This window comes from Zeus faber (assembly GCF_960531495.2).
Source record: "Zeus faber genome assembly, chromosome: 10".
NCBI lineage: Eukaryota > Metazoa > Chordata > Actinopteri > Zeiformes > Zeidae > Zeus > Zeus faber.
Window position 1 is genome coordinate 20,970,003 of NC_137199.1, and position 25,959 is coordinate 20,995,961.

The window sequence follows — 25,959 nt, forward strand, 5'->3', positions numbered from 1 at the left end:
CGCACGAAACCCGAACCACCGCCGAGCCGCACGACCGTCCGCGGGGCGACGAGCGAGCGTTCCGCCAAATAATTCGGCGACCGGAAAGCCGTGATCCGTCGCGAGAGCCCGCCGCACGATGACTTATATCCCAAAGATCCGAGGTTAAGCGCCGTTCTACGCCAGTGGTTGAAACCCGCGGAATGTTCCACCCGGGAGCAGCTGACCAGAGGATGCCGCACTCCGCCTGACGAGATGTGAGGGCTCACAAGGGAACACGGTGATCGGATTCCCGCAAACCAACAATCAGGTACGCGCGGGGGGGGTGGGGTGGGGCGGGGGTGTTCGGGGTTCGTGGTTCGTTCGCTTTGGCTGTGGGGAACGGGGATCGTTCGGGCGGAGGCGGTTCACGGGATTTTTGGGGGTTTTCATTTCCAGGGTGAAGGGGGGGGGGGGGGGGTCTGTCACCCAGCCCCTCCTTGTTTTGTTGCTCTCCCAGTGCGACGGTGTAATGTTTACGTTGGGCTTTGGCCGCAAAACCGCGCGATCCGCGCACAAAACCCGCGTCAGCTGCGCTTTTTTTTTTTTTTTGGAACTTGATGGCGGAACGAGCGAAGGGGGGAAAAAAATATATATATACACGTTATTATTATTATTATTATCATCATTCCAACACTGGACTCCGTGGGGCCTGTTACGCGCAGGCCCGGGTCTGAAACGTGTGCCTGTTAACGACACCGCGCGTCACACCGGCGTGGGAGCCGCTCGACCCGCAAGCCCCGTGGCGAGACGAGCGGAGGCCGAAAGTGTCCGTTCGTAGGAGCGCGGCTCTAACTTACGGAGGACGGCTGGATTCCCCGGGCCGCGCGAGTGCGCTGTTGCGTCGTCGATGTGGCGGTATAGCGGGACGCTCCGGAGCCCTCGCTGATGCCAGCGCACCCGGAATGGGCAGAAGTTGAACAACAACTTAACTAATGTTTGGCGTCACCGATTTAGTGACTCCGACATACTAGTCGTAGCAGTTTGGTGATCACAAGCGTTGGACAAAACAACACTACAACAACATAGGTTTGCAGCTTAAGCCTTGAGGTTATCCGATTTAAGACACGGTTTAGGACTGAAATATTCCAGGTCTATAGGTGTGTCCCATTAAAAAAAATGTCTGTGTACATATATATATATATATATATATATATATATATATATATATATGATGTTTATATATTTTTTTTTAATCTTCAGACTAGTCGGGAGGGATAACGTCATTACTGCAGATGCGCTTTCCACAAACGACAACAAGGATTGTTTATTTTGACGGGCAGGGATGGTTGGAATGATGCGTTCGAGTTGAACTCGGCAGCTTAAATGACTCGGGGCCTCGGAGCGTTCGGGCGGTTACTCCGCAGCGCCCGGTGGGGACATGGGTGTCGGCGAGGTACAACATTAAAAAAAATAAAATAAAAAATGGAAAAGAAAACGAATTGGTGGCCGTCGCTCCTGCAGCGCCAACCAGCTCCAAGATACACTGAAGCACCACCAGGATCATTGGTTCGTGTTTGGATGCCAGTCTCGGCGATAAACAACGCAAATGCCCCGCCATGACAGAAAATTCAGGTTTATATATTCAACAATGCCAACCACCTTGGGTGGTGGCGGTTCCCTTGTAGTCAGCAACCATGCGAAGCGATTTGATATCTCGGGTTTCCCTGTACCTTCCAGCCAGTTAATGGTTCAGTGGATCGTTGTTTTGGTCGGAACTACGAGTTTCCGAGCTCGCGGGGGGCGGCGTCGGTGAATCCGCCGCCGTCGGATTGGTCCGCACATGGCGGAAGTGAAGGGGAACGGGCGTGACGCTGCCCCCCCCCCACGACGCAGCTCGGGGAAGCACGCACGGGCGCGAAGGGACGTCTCCGCCTGAGCGTCGTCGGGACCGTTATCGGCGAACGCGCTGGGGAAAACCAACCGAGACGGGCGTCGAGCGGCGAATTGAAAACCATCGCCGCGGCGTGCGTGGGTATGAGGCGATAACGCGGGGCAGCCGTTAGCGCGCTCGCGTCCCGTTCTGCCACTCGGGAGAAAACAGTTGCGAGTCAATTAACGGGCAACCGCGACTTATCCGCAATTTGACCGCGATTTGACGCCGTGGCTGCGTGGTGAGTTTGTTTTTTTTTTACCTTTTTTAATTTTAATTTTAATTTTACTGGGACACGGCGTCCACGAAGCTGGAACACCCGCGACCTTCCACCTCCGCGTCCGGCAAAGCATCCTCCGCGAGAGTAAGTTGCAAGGGCTGGGCTTCTGCACCGAGTGCGCCCGGCGGCGGTCGCCCTCGTGGCGCTGTCTCACCTGGTGGTGGTGGTGGTGGTGGTGGTGGTGGTGGTGGTGGTGGTGGTGGTGGTGGTGGTGGTGGGGGGGGGGTCGCCGTTTCGCCGCGCGTGTGCGTATTTCGCCGCGATCGCGCCGCAGCTCCCCGTCCTTTGTTGTTGCTTTGTTTCCCCGAGCACATGGCTCTTCGCGCTGTCACGGCGAGCTGCAGCGCCCCCGCGCGGACACGTCTCGGCCCCGCTGTGTTGTTGTGTATTTGTTATTTACGTTCATATGATCATTAAGTATTATTTTGATGATGGATGTATTTTTTTTACTATTATTAACAATTTGTCAAATCAAAAAGTAAAAAATAATAATAATAGTAATAGATGTGATATATTTAATGTACTTTGTAATATAAATGTACAAATTGATATATAGAATAATAGAATACATAAAATACACGTAAATATGGAGCACATTTCACAACACTTGATGAATTTCCCCTCGTGATATGTTTTCTTAAAATGACGTTTTTCCATAAAGAACGTCAGATAAAGGCGAACGCCTTGAGAAAATAAAAGATGTACCAAGAGAAAATATACAGATGAAATAACACTTTCAACACAGCGTCCTGATCATGCCGGGGGTTCTTTTGTGATCATGGCTGGCTGGCCGCACATTATCCTGCTTATTTCGCTGCTACTTACTAAATAAAATAATGCATAAAGATGGAATATTGATTTTAAATTATCTATTTCGATCTATATTATGATCTATATTATTTATCTTTTTCCTATTGGTGAAATGTTAAATGGGACATATCTACTTCTCTTGAATCCTTCAATAATTGTTTGCATGCCAGCAAGAGCATGTAAGTGGAGTGATGGAAGAGAGGTGAATCTGGGTGGATGCCCGTGATCACGTTCGTTATTAACTGGCAGCGGTCATTATTCAGAAATAACTAACCACCGCTATTGACCAGTTATTATCAAGCATTAAACAGATCTGTGTAATAACATAAATCCACTTGATGAGTAGCAGCAAATTTCCATGGAAATGAGTTGAACTGTTGTGATCTTTCCTGTTTTCACAGGGTTAAGACAATCAGAGGCCAACATCCAAGTGCCTCCTGCTTAAAGTTTCCTTTCCCCGAGTGTGACTCGTCCGCACGTCACCAATGCGACCATGGGAAATAGGAGTAAATAGGCGGCCACCAACAGCCCCCTTAAACCAGAGGAGGTTCCTCGGAGAGCCCTGTAACGCCCCGGTGCATCTCAGGAGAAGGTAAAAAAAAATGCCGCCTTGTTCATTTAGCGTTTGTTGCAGATTTGCCTGTGATTATATGTTAATACCAAAATTATTGTTAATTAAAAGTATATACTCTTTCTTAACAAATGTATATATTTTTTTACAGTTGGGGTATATAGAATGTACATAGAACCATAAATCACAGCCGTGTACAGATTTTCAAGTTGAAAGATCGCAAGGATTTTTTAGATTATCATCAGGGTATTAGAATCCTGCAAGGACAGTAAATTCATCGCAGATTTTCTTTCCAAATTCTTTGCACACTGTGTTTATGAATACAGTAACCACATGAGACACTTGAAAAAATACTCTGCTACTTCCACCTTAAGACTGCAAACCAGTGATGTTCAACTGGGGGTCCGCAGAGGTACTGCAGGGGGTCCGCCAAAATTGGTTTATGTCAAAATTATTTTTGTGAAGGGAGAAAAAAAACGATTATCAGCTGAAAGCCAGCTGATTCGCAGCTTCTGACGTTATGGTGCGTTCAAGAAGCTTGGATCTTTAATTGACGTTCAAAAACCTGAGATTCTAGAGTAATGTACCGTCTCTTTGACGGACATAACTGGTGCATGGCTGGACTTTAATAAAAACACACACGGTCAATTTGTATTATTGTATCGATATTAAACAGAGTGGAAAACCTTATTTCAGGTCTGTCAAAACTTCAAAACATTTGTGAAAATGGAGAAAAGGTGGATTTTACTGTTTTTTGGGGTTTTTTTCTACTCACAGGCCATTTAAGACCAGGACTAGATTACAATTAAAAGCCTAAACAGCATTTCAAACCCTATTTCAGATTTTTGAAACCTTTTGTTCTATTTGTGAACACAATAAAATAGGTGGATTTTCTTCCACCAACAGAGCAAAACGAATGGAAATGAATCTAAAAATCGAAACTAAAGACACACAGGAAGTGGAAGCGTCATAAATATATAAATAGGTTAATAAGGTATTATAAATATGTTATTATAGGGCAGGTTCTGTTTCTTTATCCACCAAGGGATCCTTGGGCTAAATGCTGGGTTGGTTTTTTTTTTTTTTTTTTTTTTTCCCGGAAACCACCGTAGACAAAGCGTCTTGATTTCCAGCTGTAGTCTAACTCTTCTGCCCTTCTGCTTGTGGCCGGCAGCCCACCCGTGAGACACCAGTGGGCGGGGCGAGACCGGCCCGCACTTCACACTTCCCTCATCCAGGATGAGAACTTCCACCACCTGCTTTTCTCGCAGCATCAGCAACAGGTTCCTTTAGATGAGTCCAGACATTACAGCCACACCAGCGCACCCCCACGCATGCTTCACCCTGCTTCCCACCTGCCCCAGCAGAGCCCTGTCATGGTGGATCTACACGACCAGGTAACCGGATCCGTTTCCGCATTTCTGGCGAAAGGGGGAACTCCCCACCTCGTGAACAAGCGTTCCCAAGGTGTTTGCACCGCTTCAGAGGTGCCACAAGTTGTCGCTGTTATTCAAAAACCTGCGTTGTTTGATGCTATTCATTTTGATATTTTCAAAAGTGCTATCCGGAAGGAGTCATTGAGGCGTTTTAGCACCGCGAGGAACCTCTTTGTAGTTATGAGAACTTTTTGGAGGAGCCGGTCGCTCGGACCGCCCGGTCGAGCGCATCGCTCTGCGTGCGGAGCAGCCCACGTACACTCGGCGTTAATAAAAATAAATAAATATTCAAAACAAGTTAAAATCATTTGTCTTATTTTCAGACGTGAATTGGATGTATTAATGTGCGCCCCGTAATCCCCATCCGGTGCCTTACGAAAGTTGGAGCAAACTTTTGTATGAGGCCTTGTGGATCTCATATGATTGAAGATTCAGCTTTCAGATTCAGATTCAGTTTGCCTATTACTCGCCTCAGATTTGCTCGGAAACAGACTTTGGTGGACCGACGAGGCAAAATCTGTGAGAGTGACAGAGTGAATACAACACGGAACTCACGCTGAAACCTCATTGTATGATGTGCGAATACAACCCGGGGGTGGGGGGTCGAAACTCCTTGATGGTACCTCGTCCTCGGGGGACCGCCCGGGTTCTTAGTTCCCCTCAGGGAGTCCCCAGAACTGTTTGGTGCGAAAACGCCTATTATATTAAAATGGACATAGAAATACACTGGGGTTTTTTTTTTATTCTTAAGGCGTAGACCTGCCCAAATTCAATCGCGTGAAAAAAATATTAGACCTCAATACAAACAATTTATGTGTTAAATTTATTTAACACATAAATTGCACATTATTTATTTGTCTGTTTGTTTGTTTGTTTGTTTATTTGTTTGTTTATTTGAAGCTCAAATAAGCTTCTAAAGGGTATTGGCGCGTTATTCACGTTTATTAATTACACTTCACTAGCTACATCGGCACAAAGCGACAGCTCCTTTCTCTCGTTGCCTAATCGTTTTCCCGTGTGTTTCCTTCAAAGATGCACCAGGGATCCGTTCCGATATCATACACAGTTACCACGGTGACGACCCACGGATTTCCAATCCACAGCGGGCAGCCTCTGCCGGGGTGCAACGCTCAGCAGCTCCCAGCATGCTCGGTAATGTTCAGCGGACAGCTCTCTCTGCTCTGCTGCCTTCCTCCTCCAGTGAGTTTGAAAAGGAAGAGCCTGAACGTCAGAAGCATCCATGTAGCAAGCCATACCACTCCAACCGAGCAGTCTCACCATTCCTTAATACTACCACATGTCTAGCTTTTTGGTGATATTGTCTGTGCTTCGGGCGTTACGTTGCCCTACTCGATGTGTACCACATTACGTTGTTGTTCATACGCTTAAACATTTCTTCCATGACTGTTTTGGGTGTGGGTAGTACGGGCTGGCGAGTACTTTTTTTTTTTTTTTTTTTTTTCTGGTGGTTGTGGTCGTGATGTTTAACAGGGGGGGGTGCAAATGTTTTTATTTGAAAGTTGTAAAAAAAAAAAAAAAAAAGTTTGTGTTCAATACAGTTGATCTCACTCGAAGGGGGCGGTTCGCGGCCACAGATTAGGCCTAATTTTAAGACCAAATCGCGCTTTGGAATCTGCACAAACCCGAAACGGCCTTCCTCGGTCATGCTTTGAAATAGTCTCAGACTTGAAAAAGGAGGCATGTCCTCTGAGCGGGGAGGGGGGTGGACACCATGCTCACAGCAGACAGGAAGCAGAAGGAGAAGTTGCCGCAGCCAAAATAAGTGCAAGTGGCGGGGGGAACTTCCCCTCGGTGCATTTTGGGATAGCCGATGAGACATGAGCAGTTTGCCGGGACACCCCCACATGCACGTGCCGCCCACTAGCGCTAATAACACAGATATAGCAGCTCGCATACAGACGTCACAGCAGAACTACGGTCTAAACGTTAAAACGGGGCCAAACAGAGTGAACCTCCCTCCCGGCATTTTTGCGTTGAAATGGAGTATTTCCCTGGCCCGGGTAATGTGCTTTAAAACCCGTAGCCGTTGCTAGGATTGGCGGTGCTGAATTCATCGCTGTGGCGGCACACTACGTTCACGAAGCCAGGGGAGTTTAACATGCCATCGATGCTTAAAAAAAAAAAAAGAAAAGATCAGGGCCCTCAAAATTAACCTTTTTTAAAAATTTAAATTTGTCGAGTGGCTCGTGCGTCGTCGCACCCCTGACCGCACCGCCCCGACTAATTAACGTTTCTGGGGATGTGTACGTCTGCTGCCACCGTGTTGTTTTGGTGTGCGTCTAAACTTCTGTACTGTGTCCCTGACTCTCTCTCTCTCTCTCTCTCTCTCTCTCTCTCTCTCTCTCTCTCTCTCTCTCTCTCTCTCTCTCTCTCTCTCTCTCTCTCTCCAGCTCATCCAAGCATGTACCATGCAGCACATGCCAGTGTCTTACCAAGCCTTCCCGCCCCTGATCTCCAGCGAGCATTTTATACTGCACCCCAACCCCTCTATGCCACCCCACCAGCCGGCGCACCTTACTCCTCTGAGCCAGTTTGTCCCTTTACAGCCTCAGCACCCACGCATGGTGCGTACTTCATTACTCCTCTATTATTAGTCAGGTTTCGAAGCTGTTATCTGAGAAAGATTTCATTTAATTTTTTTGGGGGGGGGGGGGGGGGGTTGTTAGGATTGTCATTGATGTGCCTTCTGCCCCCCTCAGCCTCTTCAGAGGGTAGAGAATGAAGTGGACCTTAGAGGGGACCAGCACCCGTTAGGGACCTTTTCGTACCCGCCCTCTCATCACCCACCAGCGATGCCTCCTTCTCTCCCCCTTCAGTATCTTCCTCAAGAGCCCCTGCATCAGGAGCTCCCCTTCGGAGTGGTGAGGTCGCCCGTCCTTCTGGAGGTTTCCGAGTCGCCTGCTGGTACTCCGGTGTAATTCTGTGTGGTTTTGTTTTGTTTTTTTTGTGTGTTTGTTTTTCCCTCTCTCCTCAGCCATATCCCCACATCCTGCCCCGGCGAGTGAACGGGCAGAGATACCGCTTACAGCAGCCCCTGCCCCCTCCCCCGCCCCCGCCATCCTACTACCCGGGCTTTCTTCCTTATTTCCTGTGAGTACCGGGGGGCTGGGATAGCACGGGGGGGTGGGTTTTCGGAGGCCTGCTATGCGGACTTTCTTCCAGAAAAGCGATGGGGGGGGGGGGCAGGCGGCGGTACGACACGACGCTAAGCCGGGTATGCGCTCTCTGCCCGTCAGGTCGATGCTTCCTGTGCCTCCAACCGCGGTGGGCCCCGCCATCAGTCTGGACCTGGATGTGGATGACGTGGAGATGGAGAACTACGAGGTGCGTTTGGGCCGCATTAATGTTGGGAACCCTTTTTTCGGGTTTCAAGTGCAACATGGCCTGAGAAGGGGGGGCGTTTATTGATTGCGGTGCAAAGGGGGTAAATAACGCGCCTCGTCGCACAGGCGTTGCTGAACCTGGCGGAGCGGCTGGGCGAGGCCAAACCACGCGGGCTGACCAAGGCCGACATCGAGCAACTTCCGTCCTACAGGTTCAACATGGAGAATCATCTTTCCGAACAAACGCTGTGAGTTTCCCCTTGGTTCCCTGTGTGTGTCGTCCGTCCGTCCGTCCGTCCGTCCGTCCGTCCCCCCCCCCCCCCGCCGGGCTCCATCTTCGTTCCCCCTCCTTGAATCTTGTTTTTCTCTCCCTCAGGTGTGTTGTGTGCTTCAGCGACTTCGAGTGTAGGCAGCTACTTCGGGTTTTACCGTGCAACCACGAATTCCACGCCAAGTGTGTGGACAAATGGTTGAAGGTGGGTGAAAGTCGCACTGAGCCTCGCGGTATATGCCGTGCTTTGAGCCCCCCCCCCCCCCCCCCAGATTTTTGTCGCTTAAACTCTCGCTGCGTCTGATTCCCCCCCACCCGCAGACCAATCGCACTTGTCCCATCTGCCGAGCCGACGCGTCCGACGTGCACCGGGAGGCGGAGTGAGCGCCGGCCCTCAGTGCCTGACTTGGAAAGCTGTGCACGGCGGAGCCCGTCTCGACGCCCGGGGGGCCGGGGGGGGGGCGGCGGAGGGGGGGGGGGACCCCTGCCGCCCGACCTGCGTCCTCCAGTAAATCTAGCTTACCGACACCCCCCCCCCCCCCCCCCCCACCACCACCACCACCACCGCTCCCCATCCCCGCTCCACCTCAATAATAAGCAATCCAGGAGTTGGTTCTGGAACCTGTCGTACCTCTGCTGTGCTTCATTGTCTGAGTGTAATGAAACCCACTGCCTTTCGCAGCCTATAGCCAGAGTTCTGGGATTGCCAGCCCCCCCCCCCACCACCACCACCCCACTTGTTGCAGATTCCAAAGACCCCCCCCCCCCCCACCCCCCTCCTAAAACACATTTGTTTTGCTGCTTCAGTTTACAAGGTTTCATTTCTATCTGATGGCTTGGGTTGCGGTGGTGTTGCTTGAAGGCGAGGGAGCCGCTTTGAGAGAGAGAGCGGAGGGGAGGCGTGCCCCCCCCCCAGAGAACAATAGGCTGGACACCTCGTGCAATTAGCAGAAACACAATAGGAATAACTTGGACACGGAGATCTGTGTGTGGAGGCGACGCCTGACCGTCACAGATGCATGTTTGTGTAGGTCTTGGGCAAAGTGACTTGTTAATAATATATGTTTTGCAATAATGTATTGGTTATTTCAAGAGTTCTACCCCCTTTTTTTTTATTTTATTTTATTTTTTTTTTTAATTTCATTTTTAGATTTGCCAATGCTATTGTTAAGTGTGACTTGCTGTGGTTTAAAAAGTACAGATTCTGTTAAGCCTGAGGTCTATGGACTGCAACTGGTGGGACGGGCACACCCGCCCACTCCTTGACGCAGAGCAGTTGGGGTGGGGATGGGGTGGGGGGGGGTGTAAGGAACTGCTTCTCTGAGGTCACCTGGCTTAACTACACAAGTGCTTCATCCATCCTTTGTGTCAGCATTGTCCCTCTGGTAAGTGTGTGCGCGGGCGTGTGCGTGTGTGTGTGTGTGTGTGTGTGTGTGTGTGTGTGTGTGTCCTGTTCACAGAGCCGATGCATTGTGTAACCACTGGATACAGGGCAGCATGCTAGGATTTGCATGGACTGTTGATTCAGACTAGCAATATTTTAATCAAGCATTGCCACCAAATTTATCGAGAAGAAGAAAAAAGAAGAAAAAAAAAGTAAAGGAAAAAAAAAAAAGTACAAAGAAGCAAACTATAAAACTTGTTGCTTGTTGAGAAAGCCGAGAGGGGAAAGGCGAGCATGCAGTTCCACCCTTTTTACCGTGGTTAAAAACATGGAGCCGTCCTCCAAAGGCCGCGCCCGACGCCCGTTCCGGAGGCCTGTGCAGGAAGCAATATGTGCAATGAGCGGCGAGTTTGGAACAAACATTATCTTCCCCCTTTTTTGGAAGACTGGGGTTTTAATTTCTTTGTTTGTGAGCCAAATATTCAATATACAGATATAGCCTACTGTTCAAGATTTCAGATCTGCCTTCTTATGACCTTGACAAGCACAAACTTATAACTAATCTTAAAAACTCCTCTTTGTCGTTTCCTCTTGTTTTGAAAGTTGTTCCGTTTCTATTTATTGGTTTGATCCCGTAGAGAAAAGGCGTAGAAGGAGACCGTTCGGAGCACTAAGGTGTTTGCGTTTGGCGGTGTGTGTTGGTCGGGTCGTTGTCTTATAGGGCCATGGTCATGGTGTTGTAAAAGAGAAGTCATGTATAGCTTCAGTGCGAATGCTCTTAACGGCTTGTTTATGAAGACAAAAGAATGTTGAAAAACCCTTCGTAGAAGTCACTGGTGACACTTCTGCTGCAGGCGTCCGCGTCCCGCAGTGAACAGGAACAGATTGGAGCATTTCTTCTCGTCCTCTGCTTGTGTTCACACGACCAAAACAGGATTTATTTGGGATGGGGAAAAGTCGATTAATTTTCACTCTGGATTTTAATATTGTCTGAAGCTGCCCCCCCCCCCCCCCCGTACGCACTAATAGGCAGTTGTAACCCTTAGTATTGAGTAGTTGTGCAAAGGGATGCCATTTAATTATTTTGTTAATGTGTGTGCCACCTTTTTAAGAAGAGAAAAAGAAAAAAAAAGCCATTTAATGAGTTAAACCCACAGCTTTGAGAACTAACCTATGTGTACATATCTATTTGCTGGCATATATTGTAAGAAAATAAAAAACACTCAGGGCCTCTCAACGTATAAAAATAAAGGAAAACTGTCCATTTCAAATGGAAAAGATGCCATGAAAGGGGTATATTTAAATTTCTTTGGTCTTTTTTTCCTCAGACCATAATGTCATGTAATTATTATATTCTTTCTGTCGGAAATAGTAATAACTTCATTTAAAGACAGGCATGCAAGAAGAAAAGAAAATAAAGACGTTATGAATATTCACAGAAAATAGGCAATGTATACACTGCAACTCATTACAAAGTGTATTATTCAAACCTGTTTACCTTCTGGTCTTGTACTCAAGCCACATGTTCCAATAGAACAGTTGTGATTGATATCATTTTAGAAATGTGCCGCGGGGCACAGTATCCTACCTGAATCACTTCCACATCGACTTCAGAGGTGTTTGCATGATTTAAAAAAATAATAATAATAAATACAAGGAAAAAACAACCTGAACAGGCGTGTCGGAAGTGGTGGATAACCAGAGATCTGGTGGGGACCTATTTAACAGTGCACAATATGCATGCATGTCGGCCAGATCCCAACAGATTTGATTTCTTTTGAGTTTTAGTTGGCTTTGGGTTCTCGGGGTTTGGATCTTGATGCTCAGCTGATAACTGCCATGCATTGTACTGCACACATTTGTAATAGAACTGAATGACTACAAGATTTTATTGCGTTAACTTCATTTTTTTTTTTTAGGGAGGGGAAAAAAACCTCACTTAAAATAGTCTTGAGCCCATGATTTGGACCCTTGAATTCATTGTGTTAATGTTATTGCCCTAATGACTGGAAATGACATGCGCTGAAACTATTGTAGTTTATCAAAAGCCATAGTGAAAAGGTGCTAGATGTTCTGCTTTAGGTATAACTGTCACTTGCGTGAATGCAATAGTTTGTCATGGATCCTATGTATTCTTAAAGCATGTTATACTGATACCCCTTAACACTGTCAGTTAAAATCAATATAGTTTAAGCAATTTAAAATATATATATAGGAAAGCTCATACTTATTTCAGTGTGGTACTGTACCTGCCTATTAGGCTCTTGCTCTTAGCGTATCAATATATTAAAATGTATTGTTCACATCTTAATAACTTAATTCACTTAAATTTTAGCACTGTTATTTTTGGAGTAAGTACTTTATTGATATCAACTACCCTGTTCAATAAAATGAAATAACTTCCCTATAAAAAAAGGCATAAATAATAACACAGATTTTAAGACAAAAGGAAAAAAAAAGAAAAAAAAGAAAAAGGAAAAAATAGAGTCTTGTAGTCTTTCTGTTACAAAACAATGAATAATCTCACAGCTTGTGGTGCAAAGATGTGTTCCAATAAGCAGCTAAAAAAAAAATATTTGGGATTTGTAGTTTATGAATTGCTCTGTAGATGCCATTTGTTTACCAATGATTTTTGCTGTGGTGGGATAGTGGTTTACTGTTCTTACTCCCTCTGGCCTCTAGGGGTCCTCGCCTGAACACCAGACTACCCATCCGCCCACAGAGCCAGGGGCATGTGTCCTGTGTTAGGCAGATCTTTTGCTTTGGTACTTGCACATTTACAGTTACCTCATTTTTGCCATGTTTGTATTTGAGGAAAAAAAAAAAAAAAAGATAATATATATTATATATAGGAAACAATTATTGTTATAATTTTTCATTCCATTGGAATCATTGTTTGTAGCATTTAACATAACTAGTTAGTCTATTATATAAACATCTGTATACTGTTTGAAATTTTTAAAATTTGTACTTTTTTTAAATGAAAGTTGCTAGTTCTGCTTTACCAAGTAGTGCAATCATTTTTCCTTTTTTTATTGTGGCTGATTTGAAAGGGTTGTTCACTAATAAATGTATGATGTATACTATACTATACTATATTCTCTATTTTCATGTCTCAAGTCAACATTTCTGATCACCCCAGTTATCAAATCCTTGTGCTGATGGTTTGCTCAATGGTTTTTACAACCGGATGGCTGAAAAATGGATGCCTTTAAGCTTTTGAGTTCAGTAGAGGGTTTTCAAATGTTCCCCATTTCAAATATCTTTTAAGTGTAATTCCAAGAACCCACATTTTTACGATGTTTAATTTATAATAGGAAAATTACATCTCAACATGACCAGCCCATTCAGATGTTGACAGGCAAAAATAGGCATCAATGAATAACCACAGGCACACTATGGGCAGACTCGTACTAAACTAGATTAAGCCACAGGCAGTCTGCGCTTTACATCGCACCCAATCCGCATTTGGTCATTTTTGGACAACATAAGAGTCAATGTGAATGCAAAAAATAAAATAACTATGAATTTGGAAATGTTTTTAAATAACTAACCTATGTACAGAATATGGCTCATTTCAAACAGGGTTCCCACTATTTTATTTTCCCAAAGCCACAAACCCGATCCCTAAGGTAATGCATTTGCTCTCCACCGAACTGCTTTATGCAGCTCTGTCCAACAGAAAAAAATCTGGGCAAAAAGGGTGTTGAATTGGGGTAAACATCCAGTCACCATTTTGTGCGCTCTTGAAGGTAACAAAACAAAGACAAGTTGGGTTCTCTTTTTTTTTTTTTTTTTTTAAACATGCTAATATCCGTACATCTCTACCCCTGCTGTATCCTGCAGGAAAGTTATCCTTGTCATACAACCAGTATGACCAATAAATTACCAAGACACGAGAGAATGGAATACAATTTTGGTTTTGCATTTAAATGAAGCTACCATTATTACATTTCAGTGGATATAAACCCTTTAACTTAACAGTAGCCAACGAAGGACAAATGGCTTAAAAAAAAAAAACGTTGCCAAGTACGATAAGGGGGATACAAAATCCCACCTCACTAATGAATGAGTTCAAGACTTCAAAGAAGTAATATTTATTTGATAAAATTCAAAACATTTCAGGCTATTGGGAACCCCGTGAAAAACCAAATTTGATCTGGATGTGAGGCGGTTAAAATTAGTTTTTATTTATAATTTTTTTTTTTTTTTTTTTTTTCTTCCTTTCATTTTTTACAACATTAGGATTTTGTTTCAATGATCCTGTGAGCATGATGGCTGTCAGCAAAACAAGGGGAGAGCAGGGAACGGGGATTAGTGGAGAACAAAAAACAAAAAAACGGTCTTCCACATTGGAGGAGGTATGATGACTGTTAATCGTCCGTAAGGTCCTGAACAAAAAGGACCTCAGAGCGGCTAAGTCCTGCTTCTTTCAGAGTGGGCGGGTTGGGCTGCTCCTCCGTGGGGAGGCAGGGCAACACTCGGCGCGGGAAGTTTGTGATTATCTGAAACACCTCCGGGGTTTCTTTCAACGAGAAGAGGAAGTCATAGATTACCTGCAAGGGGAGAGAAAAGAGTGACCAAGAAGAAAAACCAAACAAACAAGGGGACCAAATTTGCATCATGTGTGAAGTATTTTGTACTTGAACTACTGGACTTCAAGGTTTTAATTGTAAGACTAAGTGTGGTCGTGATGACAACCAATTGCCAAAACACAAGTGCAATCTTTCCCTATGTATTGTTGACACACACAAAAAGGTCTGTGGATAACTGCAAATAAAACTGAGACCTCAACTTACTAATTTGATAGAATACATTTAAGAGCTGAATTTAATTTTGAGACCTGTTTAGGACCTGCAGACAACCTGAACAGTCAATTTAACAGGAATTGAACAGTAACCGTGACAGTCGTCGGGCACCGTTGACTCGTCCTCATGGACTCACCGCCAGACTCTGCCCGAACAGGAACCGTCGCTCCACTCTGGTGTCGTTGGGCAACTTAAACACTATTTTGACACTTTCAGGATCATCTGCGGGAGGCTCCGGAGGAAGACATTCCGACTTCCGCTCCTTCTCCTCCACAAGTGTCTGAAGCCGTTGGAAATGAGACGACAGGACACAAATCAAATTCCTCCAAATAGAGAACCCTCCCCTCCCCGACAAAGGGAAAACTTGCATCCTTCACACAAACACAGGTGGAACTGGAACATTCCGAGTCTCACCCTTTGTCTTCTTTCCTCAGCAAGGACACTCTGTCGGACCTTCTCCTCCTCCTGCCTCCTCTGCTCCTGCTCCTCCCTTTTCTTCCGTTCCTTTTCCTGGTCGGCACGGAGGGAGGCCAGATAGGCCTCGTCCTGCTGCTGCCTTAGCACTTGGGTCTGGTTCCTCTCCTCCCTGCAGCACATCATTTGCACACATCTAATTTGACTCCAAATACCAGGGGGGGGGGGGGGGGGGCGGCAGGCAAGCCAGAACTTCAACATGTGGTTGGTATTTCTCATCTTAAACCCGATCTGAAATCTCATCATTTTCAAGCTGTACTCTGGGATCAGAGTGGCAAACTACTCAAAACTGCCATTTTCCTTTTAAAGCTAAACAAAATACAAGGCTGCTCACGTTGGAGGGATTAAGATTCTTCCATTTTGTATGGATGGTATTCTTAAACAATTTTTTAATTGATACATTACATATAAACCCTTAAGTGTCACATAGAACTATACACCGATCAACCACAACATTAAAACCACCTGCCTTATATTGTGTAGCTGCCCCCAATACAGCTCTGACCCGTGGAGGCATGGATTCCACAAGACCACTAAAGGTGTTTTGTGGTATCTGGCACCAAGACGTTGGCTGGAAGTGGCGGAGGGTGGTGGAGCCTGCATGGATTAGGCTTGTTCCAGCACATCCCACAGATGCTCAACCGGACCCTAACCCCAGCCATCCACATGATGTAGAAAACCTGATTCATCAGACCAGGGCGCCTTCTTTCACTGCTCCACGGTGCAGTTCTGACGCTCACATGCCCATTGTCGGAGATTACGGCAGTGGACAGGGGTCAGCATGGGCACTGCCCGTCTGCGGCTACACAGCAAGCTGCACTGTGTGTTCTGACAACTATCATAGCAGCATTAACCTTTTTTAAAAATTTGTACTACTGTAGCTCTTGTGTAGGATCGAACCAGACTTCACTCCCCCCGCGCATCAATGGTGACCCTGTCGCCGGTTCACTGGTTGTTCTTCCTTGAACCTCTTCTGGTAGACACTAACCACTGCATACCGGAACACCCCACAAGACCTGCCGTTTTGGAGACGCTCTGACCCAGTCGTCTAGCCCTCACAATGTGGTCCTTGTCAAAGTGGCTAAGATCCTTACGCTTGCCCATTTTTCCTGCTTCCAACGAATCAACTTCAAGAACTGACTGTTCACTTGCTGCCTAATATATCCCACCGCTTGACAGGCGCCATTGGAATGATAGGAGCAATGTTATTCACTTCACCTGTCAGTGGTTTTAATGTTGTGGCTCATCAGTGTATGTGTGTTGTGTGTATTTCACTAAATGCCCAAATGTGACTCACTGCGGCTGTGCATTTAGGGACACTGAAATACATCTTTGTGAGTGCAGACAATCAAATGTTACTATTGTTCTCGAGTCTGCACTTGAATATCTTGACATTTGCAGATGAGCGTGCAAGTTATTAATTGGCTTTCTTCTAATTGAAGAGATTATTCTGATTCCCATGGTCAGAAAGTTTTCTAGTTCAGTCTAAATTTGTTATTTTACTCGCAAAATGTTAACAGAACGTTTGTGTACTTTAACAAGTACATACAGTAATTATTCAGATACATTTTAAGCCTTCGTGAAGTTATTTATATTTTCTACAGCTTGATTACTTTTGCTCTCATAACAAATTCAAACCACACAGCTCAGGCCAGAGAGCTGTCTGGACCAGCATACTGCAGCAAGTATCACAGAGCTTTGATAGCTTCAGCAACAATTATTCTTCCATGTATTATTTGTTATTCAGCTACTTTCAGGAAGTATACCCCTTCTTCATTTTCCACAGTGCACTTGAATATATACTGTGAAAAGAGCGCTTCAGAAAGCAAGAATGACGCTCTCAGAGTGTCTGCACAGTGGACATTATGACAGACTGACAGTGTTCTAATGTTTATACAGTCTAATATCCAGACCTCGGAACAGAATTGAACTTAATTTTACAAATAAGTCAAGATTTTGAGAACACACGCACACTCCGACAAGCGCCTTCCGCTGCCGCCTCAAAGCTTTTACCATGTGTTTCTTCTTTTAACATCAACTATTTTATTTAATATACAGGGGGAGTTTATACCATTAAGTACCGCACAGCGCAGTATTTTGGTTGATACCGTACCGTTCAAACCGTTACATTCCTACCATGCACCCTGCACGATGCAAGTGGACGTTCATAACTACAACCTGCACATTTATAGCAAATTGGATGATGATGTCACAAAGCGTCTTATTCCACAAACTCATCTCACTCCACCACCCGACTGGGGGTTCTCAAACGTTGCAGTGCGTCAGCGAAGCCCGAATGGTCGGCTACTTCCAGTCAAATTTTGTCAGTTTTTCACTAATTGAACCACTTGAACCACAAGATGTCTGCAATGTCCTGATGACACCTCAAACATGTCCGTAGCTGCAGCAGTAGTTCTGTTCCGAACACTTTTAATGAAAAGTGCCATGGAAATTAATGAAAATCCTAACAATGTATGGGAGGACCCCTAATAAGATAATATCGTTAAGATGTCGCTATTGCCTGCACCTAGTTCAGGGCATCATGTCACATAAAGCTTTCTCACCAAAAAGATTTACATAAAAAAAAACTAAAAAAACAAAACAAAAAAAAAAAACACCTTTTCCCCTATGTGAAAGCCAAAATTCACGCCACTAATCTTCAAGGAGTATCTCTTACCGCTCCAGGCGCTCCGACATCAGATATGTTTGGTTGGCCTCCATGATAAAGGTGAGCTGGTTGATCAGGTCTTCTGGCTGAATCAGGCCCTCCAGTCTGCCCACCACGGTCATCTTCCGGTCCTTGAGCATTATCATGGCCAGGAACGGGTAGGTGTTCTCCCGCAACGCCTGGGATACTGGAAAAAAATATAAATAAATGTATAACTTCTAAATTGGAAAGAATTTATTAACAAATTGAAATTATGGAAATATACAAAATCCATCTACTACTGTGTAGTATCAATTTTAAACGAAACTGATAATGAACAGATATCACCCTGAGAATCCTCACATACATCCATATACAACCAGTAATAAAGGCCAAAACTGACTCGGTTATGCATTGTAAAGCTTAAATATGTACACTTTGGATGCTGTGCATATCATAAATGCCAGGTAATGTAAGGTTTTGATGGAGCAGTATGTATGTTTACCTCTGTACCCCTCTGGCTTACTGGTTGAGCATGCCCAAAAGAGCATTTGTGTGTTGAGGAAGGTTATGACCTCTTCTGTACATAATGTGGCGCTAAAGGGAAATGAATGAATATAGCAAATTAAAACATTTAACAAATAACAGTTCACATGTAAACAGATAAAACTATATTGCATGTGTACGATTTTATACGGTATTAAAACATTTGGAATACAAACAGCACAGCATGACACATCAATTACTGTATAACAAAATAACGTCAGACTTTTGGGATATTCACAAACAGTTAAAAAAAATATATACAAAAAAATAAAAATAAATAAAAAATCGGTACCGGCAGAACTCGTCAGTGTCTTGGTGATCCTCCCCATGAAGGTACACTAATAAGTAGCGAAGCTCACGTTTGGCATCATTTAGTGCCTATGTTTCATAACACAAAGGAGTGGAACACATTAGAATTACAGCTTGCCAGTCACTTTATTTGTGTTTTTATCTTTGGTTGGGAAAAATGTTAAGACTGACCTGGCTATATGTTCCCTGGTAAAATACTGGGTGTGACCGGCCATATTTCTCCTCGAAGCTATGCATAAAGGATACAACATCCCCAACAGGGTCTGTGACACGACCACGTGGATCTGGCCTGATGAACCTCAGAGCGAACCTGGAGGAAGGGGACAGTGTGATCAATAACTTTCATCTACGCAGAGCTCCTAGGCTGGGCTGGGCTGCAAGCATTCCTCTTACCTAAATATGTCCAGAAGTGTGTAGTATGTAAATCTGAAAGGTAGCATTATCAAGTAGTAACTCCATCCTAGCAACCCCTGAGAAACGGAACAAACATTGTGATTAAATTGAGGTTTGAGTTGGGGTGAAAACCAGGAGCGATAACTGTTAGAAAGGATAAATTAGAAAAGAAGGTTTCAAGCTTTAACAGTGGAAACGTCATTTTTCTATTGGTTCATAAGGAGAGGTTAGAAGATACATTCCAGGTATTAGGTTGGACATAAAGGTGGTCCATCTTATTTTTCAGATAAATAAATCTATAAAGGTCCTGGTAAAATGCTAATTGGTCAGGGGGTTCAACTGAACTGTAAAATGTGAATGTTTGCCAAAGAGAAAACAACCCACTGTGCGAGTTGGAATTGCATGTTAGAGGTGTCTACTATCCAATGCAAGTGGATAGATAGGTCTCCATGGAAATATACCACATATGTCACTCAATATTTTCACTAGGTCTGAAACAAATGAACTATTTTACTCACTTAGAACGCTATATTTTGGGGCATAAAGACTGCTGGAACAGCAGGCAACAGCAAATAAATCCTGATCAAAAAACTTACAATGTATAAACCTACCCTGGGCTGTGGCCTCGACACGATGTAACTATACACTCTGTGGTCTGCTGTGTTGACTTGTAATGGCCTGGATGCTGGAGGGTTGAAAACACTGGGAACACCTTCCTGCTCATTTAGTCTGTCTTGTACTGCAGCCTGGAAGATAGAAGACTGTTGCGGTACCGAGAAATAGCCAAAGTACATCACACACACACAAACAATTCGCCCATGTATGACTTTACCTCGATGTTCCAATTATGCTGTTCTAATGTACGACGACATTGGTCCATGGACTCCAAACCAGTCAGGTCCTGTTGGATGTTAAAAAAGTAGATGGTGGGCCCCCATAAACAATAATCCTCGAAAAGAAAACTAGAAGAGCTAGAACTGCCACAATTATTACATAATCCCAATTACTTGAGCAGACTGGTGTCTTGTTTATCAAATCTTCACGTTCCGAAATCATCCACGAAATTTAGGGGAATTGGGAACCAGTGTTGGCAATAAAAAGAACGTGAAATCATCTGCTCGTTGAGGAAAATTAACTCCACCCAAATGTTCATGTTTCAACTGTCAATGCCAATGAATGGATCTTGTGCAATACATTGACATGTATCTTATACTTGTATGTTTTATTTAATGCCCCTATTATAGTGGCATAAAAGGAACAAAAAGGGACAATTCAACGCAATAACTTGAATCACAATTAATGGTCACCTAAAATCTCTTGACAGTGACAGCCCTAATCCACACATATGTTGGAAAAAACACAGTTTACAGATGAAACAGTGATCTGGTAAATATGTTGCTCAAACTAGCCAACACTCCAAGTCGCTTTAACTGAGAAGCGAAAATAAAAGTACTGCTAAAAAGGGGAGGTATCAGAGCCTGTTAATTTGGCCAAGTACATTTACATAAACAAAGAATTCGTCTTGCAAGCTCGACTCTCTAAAAACAAAATGTACAAACTTTGTTCTGTGCACGGGATGAACTAACAGACTGTGACATGGTGCCATTATCGTTGCTGGTATTGGCTGTGGATATAAATACAGATACGGTTTGTGTACAAGATCACTACAATAATCCAGGTATGGATGATGACTCTGCTCACCACGGTGCTATTACTAAACAATTACAACAGACTAAGTAGATGAAAGTTATTTCACTTATTCAACTGGCTAACCAGCACAGGCAATCCCAGGTTCGTAAAGTAAAAATCGCGCCGTGTTTTCGCTCCGGCTGACGTCGGCGTTGGAACCTGGAGCCCCCGGGGGACGAGCTCAGTACTGAATCCGCACGGTGGACTCCGAATCCCGGAGTGGATCTTTCTCCCCTTGGAACCCGGAGTTTTAACCCAGCATCTTAAGCGCTAACTCGCCAGCGGCACAGCTAACGTCACACCACGCCGACACGGGGAAGCTGAAAGTAAAGTCATCCCTGACGTGTAACGTTCGTGAAAAAATATATATATAAACGTCAACTGTTACCCGTTGACAGGGATGTGGATTGGTTGGCTGGTAACTCAGGGGGCTACCTTGAAGCTAGCTAGCTAGCTACGGTGAAGTTGACTGTACAAAAAAAAAAAAAAAAAAAACCCCGCTTGATTACGTTTGGCTTTTACGCGGCCGCGCGTCACTCGCGCCCACAAATATGTACTACCGCGTAAGGGACGAGTAGGGAGAGGTGGGGGGTTGGATTAAAAAATACCCCGGCGCGTATTTGGGGCTGTCTCACCTGGAATTGGAGGAGTTTTTCGGTCTGCGCCTGGGATAATTCCTGCTCCTCTGGCGCCGCCATCTTACCTCGCCAATCACCAGACCAGAAGCAGCGACGTAAACGCTCCATCCGGGACGGCGGCGAAGTCCGTTTCACATTGATAAGGGGGCGTTCAACTGTTCAAAAAGCAAAAAAAAAAAAAAAAAAAAATGTTTTTATTTTTCATATTTCATAACATTGCATCATTAAAAAAATAATAATAATTTAAAAAAAGTTTCTAAACTACGGCGTAGACAACTCTTAACCGAAACCCTTTAAACACTGAACGTTTCCCTTCAACGTCGAGACCCTTCGCAGCGCTCACGCCTGGCCCCTCACCGCACCGACCTGACGGGCGAACCGCACCGCAGGGGCGACATGGCAGCTCGGGTGCCCCGCTCCGCGTGCAGACGAAACGGCGGCCTCTCCTCGGTCCGCCGCGCACGAAATGTGGCGCGAGCCGCAAGCCGAGCGCGGCTGGTTGAGCCTCGGAACCGTATGACGTCGGCGCGGCCGTGACGTCATAGAGGCGCCGGCATTCGGGGCCGGCGGCAGGATCGCTCGCGGTCGTGGCGTTTGTCTTTATGATGCGCGGTGGAATGACGACCAGCGCTTGGCAATCGTTTCCATTTAGTCATTTAGCAGACGCTTTTATCCAAAGCGACCTACAAGGGAGAATAACATTCAAGCTACATTGCGACATGTCGATAATCTGCGACATGTGGTTGTATTTCTAGACACATCTGAGGTGCACGGCGGGAAAGCAATTAAAATGAGCGTGTATTCAAAAAATAATAAAAAAAAAAAAGTATCCTCGTAAAAAAATGTCTAATTGAAAAACGAGTAACGATAATAATAATACTAATAATCCGTAATAACAGTCATTTATGAAACCACATGTTTCGGGCCTTCCAAACTGGTTTGAAGGCTTTAGCTTTTCTGGTTTCCACGAGACTGAAAGGAAAACACGAGTTGGAAGATTTATTTTTTTTTTTCCCGGCGTGACAAAATGAGCGACGTTGATGAATTCAAATATTCTACCCTTCAGCGCGTCGTCGTTTCCTCTGCTAAAACGTTTCGCTGGCGGCGCCCGGCTCCGGCTTGATCGGCCGGTCGTGGCGTTTGTCTTTTATGATGCGCGGTTGAATGACGACCGGCGCTTGATAATCTGCGGCATGTGGTTGTATTTCTAGACACATCTGAGGTGCACGGCGGGAAAGCAATTAAAATGAACCTGGATTCAAAAAAATAATAATAAGTATCCTCGTAAAAAATGTCTAATTTAAAAACGAATAACGATAATAATAATAATTATTATTAATCCGTAATATCAGTCATTTCCCTTCCAAACTGGTTTGAAAGCTTTCGTCGTTCTGGTGCTTAAAACGTTGCACGGGGTCAAAGGTCGTTTCACTTTGACCACCCGACCTCCAATACGAAACGGGCTTCACTGCGCTCCTCCGCGAGGCCAGATTCGCCCGCTGTGTTGTCAAGGCAACGCAGCTGCTGCCGCCTAGCTTCCTGGATGTCGCAAAGACTGGCGCAGGGCCCCGCGCACCCAGGATGTCTGACACGCTGCCAAAAGCATCTTCGGGTCACAAAAAGAAACAGAACACGGGGCTGAACGCCACAGTGCATTATGGATAGGATTATTTGGGAGAATCCAGTATGATTCTATGCCCGGCATATGAATCACATACCCAGCATAATCAGCATCCACAATGATCAAGACAATTTGAAAAAGAAACACACAACCTCCATTGAAAAAAAAAAAATATATATATATATAGTTTTAACGTTGTTGGATGTTCCAAAGTATAAAAACGAGAAATGTTGTGTATTTAGGAATTTGGTAATAGATGTTTTCATTTATTTGTATATGCATGAAATCGTTCAGTCTCATCGCCAGTGTAAACAATAATAAAACACACAAACCTGCTAGAATTCCAGAACTTTGTTCTTTAATTCTGATGTTTAATCAGCCGCTTGGAAAAAAAAATAGAAACACTACACAGTATGCATAGTAAACAATGGAGTTTGGCAAATTCATTCAGGTCCTCCAAACGGTTATTTCCACAAACCCAAGTCAAAATGTTTTATTTTAGGCAAATCCATTGTTTACTTCTTGCCTTCTACCATAATTATGTGGTAGCCAAACTTTGTCTTTACTGGAGGGTCCGTGTATATGGGCTTATCCATTGAACTGACAGCTAAGGCAAATGCTGCATCCTGAAAGGGCCCCACCATCGATCCTCGGGTCATCCAGCCGAGATCCCCCTAATAGGACACAAACAAAAATACAAAAAAAAAAAGGTTCTCAATATGTATGAATGAATGAATGAATGAATGCTTGCTGCATCAGACAAAATACAGGATTAAGATTCACTTGTCAGATAACCATTCTAGAGGACATATTTAAAGAGTTCTGAACAATGCACGTAGTTAAAGACAAAATATAAGGAAGATTTTCACTGTTTAGACAGGTATTCAAAGAAGCTAATTGTAGATACCAGAAACTATATAATTACTTAAACAGCTACTGAGATCTTAAACTCCTGCTGATCTGAAATAATGGGTCGGACTTAGTAACAGATGGCAAATGTTGCCGATACAACCTTTACATGCTCTCGGGAGCCTTACTTGAGTGAAACAATGAGGTCACAGCATGAATAAATTAAAGGAAATTCTCAATGGATGGAATTTCGATGCTCTTACCCCTTGTCTGGCTTTGTCTTCACTGTACTGCGATGCCACTTCACTGAAACGAACTCCGGCCTTCAGCTTTTCCATTGCTTCCATACACTTACCATGTTTTTCACATAGGATATGCCGCACCTAGGGAAATATGCACAAGCCGTATGTTTTTTAATGCAAGTATTGGGTTTAAAAGCTATACATATATAATTGAAAGGCTTCAGTTCTGCCTCCATGACCCACCTGCAATGTTACAGGTCAGTGCAAAGTTAGGAAAACAGTGTTCTTCGAGGTGATTATCTTTGGAAAAGGGCATTTCAACATGGTATTTAATTCTATGTTTGTTTCATAAAGCCTAAAATTCTCCGAGTGATTTCTCCTTTTCGCCACGTGAAATGTTGTGAAGAGGCACTCTGTGACACCTCTCATTTGCTAATAGCAACCGAGGTAAGGAGGCTCTATTAAATGAAATACATTGAAAAAAGGCAGGATAACCAAGTAAACTGCACCACATACATTGCATCAAATTTTTGTCCACTGTGTATATTCTTTTCTTTCACACTCATATACTCCCTCCTTATCACCTTGTGTACACATGGTACTCATTCAGACTGTTGTTGGTTTTTTTTTTTAAACGATCACGAAACCAATGAATAATGAACCAGGACAGTTTGAGTTGAAGTTATAAACTAAACGTCATTCTTTGACATAAGACCCAGCGTTATCCCTGGCTCCATTACCTTCACCGCGGTGCCGCCCTTCTGAGCCTTTTCTTTTTTATCCGCATCCCCGCTCCCAGAGGCAGCCGCTCCTGTGGAAGACGGTCAACGTTAATAGAATTCGAACGTTTCAGTTGACGCTAATCTGTGCGACGTTTGACTGAGTTCACGTAGTAAAGGCCGTTCTCTTCGCGTTCAACACAAGCGTAGGGGTAGAACGAGTGGGCCGATAACGTACCTTTACCGCCCTTACCGCCCCCTTTCCCCTTTGGTGGCATTATCCAAGAACCTGTCCCCAAATCTCATCTAATAAAAGAGGGCTAGCGTAGCAGTTCCACTGCGCCGTGATCTGTTGGCGATGCCTGGCACTGGTGGCGTGAACGGCTTGTTTTGATGACGTCAAGGGAAAGCGCCGGCGTTAGTGCGGAGAAGACGAGACGGGTGACATGAACGGAAGTGGTGTGCGCAGCTCCAGCGGAAGACAAATATATCGTCCGAGTGCAGGGCCATCTGAATGGCCTCATTGTCACGACACAATACTGCGGAGGCGGGCACCTCCTTGGATCTGCACGGCACACGCGAACGCCGCGCCCTCTCCGCAGTCATTAACGCCGTCGCCCTCTTCTGACGTCATTAACATTGACCGCTTTCACTAGAGCCAGGCATTACCAGTAGAACACAGCCCACTTGAACTACATTGGTTAGCATAGCGTCGCACACGTGCACATGAGCGCAGATAAATAGATCGATATTTAAGTTATTCCCGGAGGAAAATTGCGGCGTTTACAGCAGCACCCGCCAAAGAAATAGGCAATAGTATTAAAGTAATACGAAAAAAATGCAATAAACCAAAAAAAGATAGATTGCAATTTATTATATTTTTAATTGTGCTCATTTGCATATATTAACAGCTCTGTGTGTGTGTGTGTGTGTGTGTGTGTATATATATATATATATAGTACGTGCCAGTGCCGTAAACAAGCTCGTTATAACAATATAACATATTGCAAAAGATTCATGTTTTTAACGTTATTCAA

At 44.6% G+C, this 25,959-nt stretch overlaps 3 protein-coding genes across 3 annotated transcripts; 1 reads left to right on the plus strand and 2 right to left on the minus strand.

Moving 5' to 3' along the window:
* On the plus strand, positions 1 to 9,069 carry rnf44 (ring finger protein 44). The gene is made up of 11 exons (XM_080007860.1): positions 1 to 289; positions 3,383 to 3,573; positions 4,727 to 4,949; positions 6,021 to 6,140; positions 7,400 to 7,573; positions 7,709 to 7,870; positions 7,984 to 8,099; positions 8,246 to 8,333; positions 8,459 to 8,580; positions 8,709 to 8,808; positions 8,925 to 9,069. The coding sequence occupies exons 2-11, from the start codon at positions 3,467 to 3,469 to the stop codon at positions 8,985 to 8,987; spliced, it is 1,275 nt and encodes a 424-aa protein (XP_079863986.1). The 5' UTR covers positions 1 to 289; positions 3,383 to 3,466; the 3' UTR covers positions 8,988 to 9,069.
* A 911-nt stretch (positions 9,070 to 9,980) lies between these two features.
* faf2 (Fas associated factor family member 2) lies at positions 9,981 to 21,597 on the minus strand. The gene is made up of 11 exons (XM_080008681.1): positions 21,489 to 21,597; positions 19,997 to 20,065; positions 19,776 to 19,910; positions 19,165 to 19,241; positions 18,943 to 19,081; positions 18,755 to 18,840; positions 18,422 to 18,513; positions 17,947 to 18,124; positions 15,210 to 15,381; positions 14,932 to 15,075; positions 9,981 to 14,543 (listed from the first exon to the last, which is right to left on the minus strand). Exons 1-11 carry the CDS (start codon positions 21,549 to 21,551, stop codon positions 14,361 to 14,363), a joined length of 1,338 nt encoding a protein of 445 aa, XP_079864807.1. The 5' UTR covers positions 21,552 to 21,597; the 3' UTR covers positions 9,981 to 14,360.
* Positions 21,598 to 23,448: 1,851 nt separating this feature from the next.
* Positions 23,449 to 25,537, minus strand: pin4 (protein (peptidylprolyl cis/trans isomerase) NIMA-interacting, 4 (parvulin)). Its single transcript, XM_080008017.1, has 4 exons — positions 25,161 to 25,537; positions 24,944 to 25,014; positions 24,225 to 24,344; positions 23,449 to 23,786 (listed from the first exon to the last, which is right to left on the minus strand). Exons 1-4 carry the CDS (start codon positions 25,198 to 25,200, stop codon positions 23,628 to 23,630), a joined length of 390 nt encoding a protein of 129 aa, XP_079864143.1. The 5' UTR covers positions 25,201 to 25,537; the 3' UTR covers positions 23,449 to 23,627.
* Positions 25,538 to 25,959: the final 422 nt, after the last annotated feature.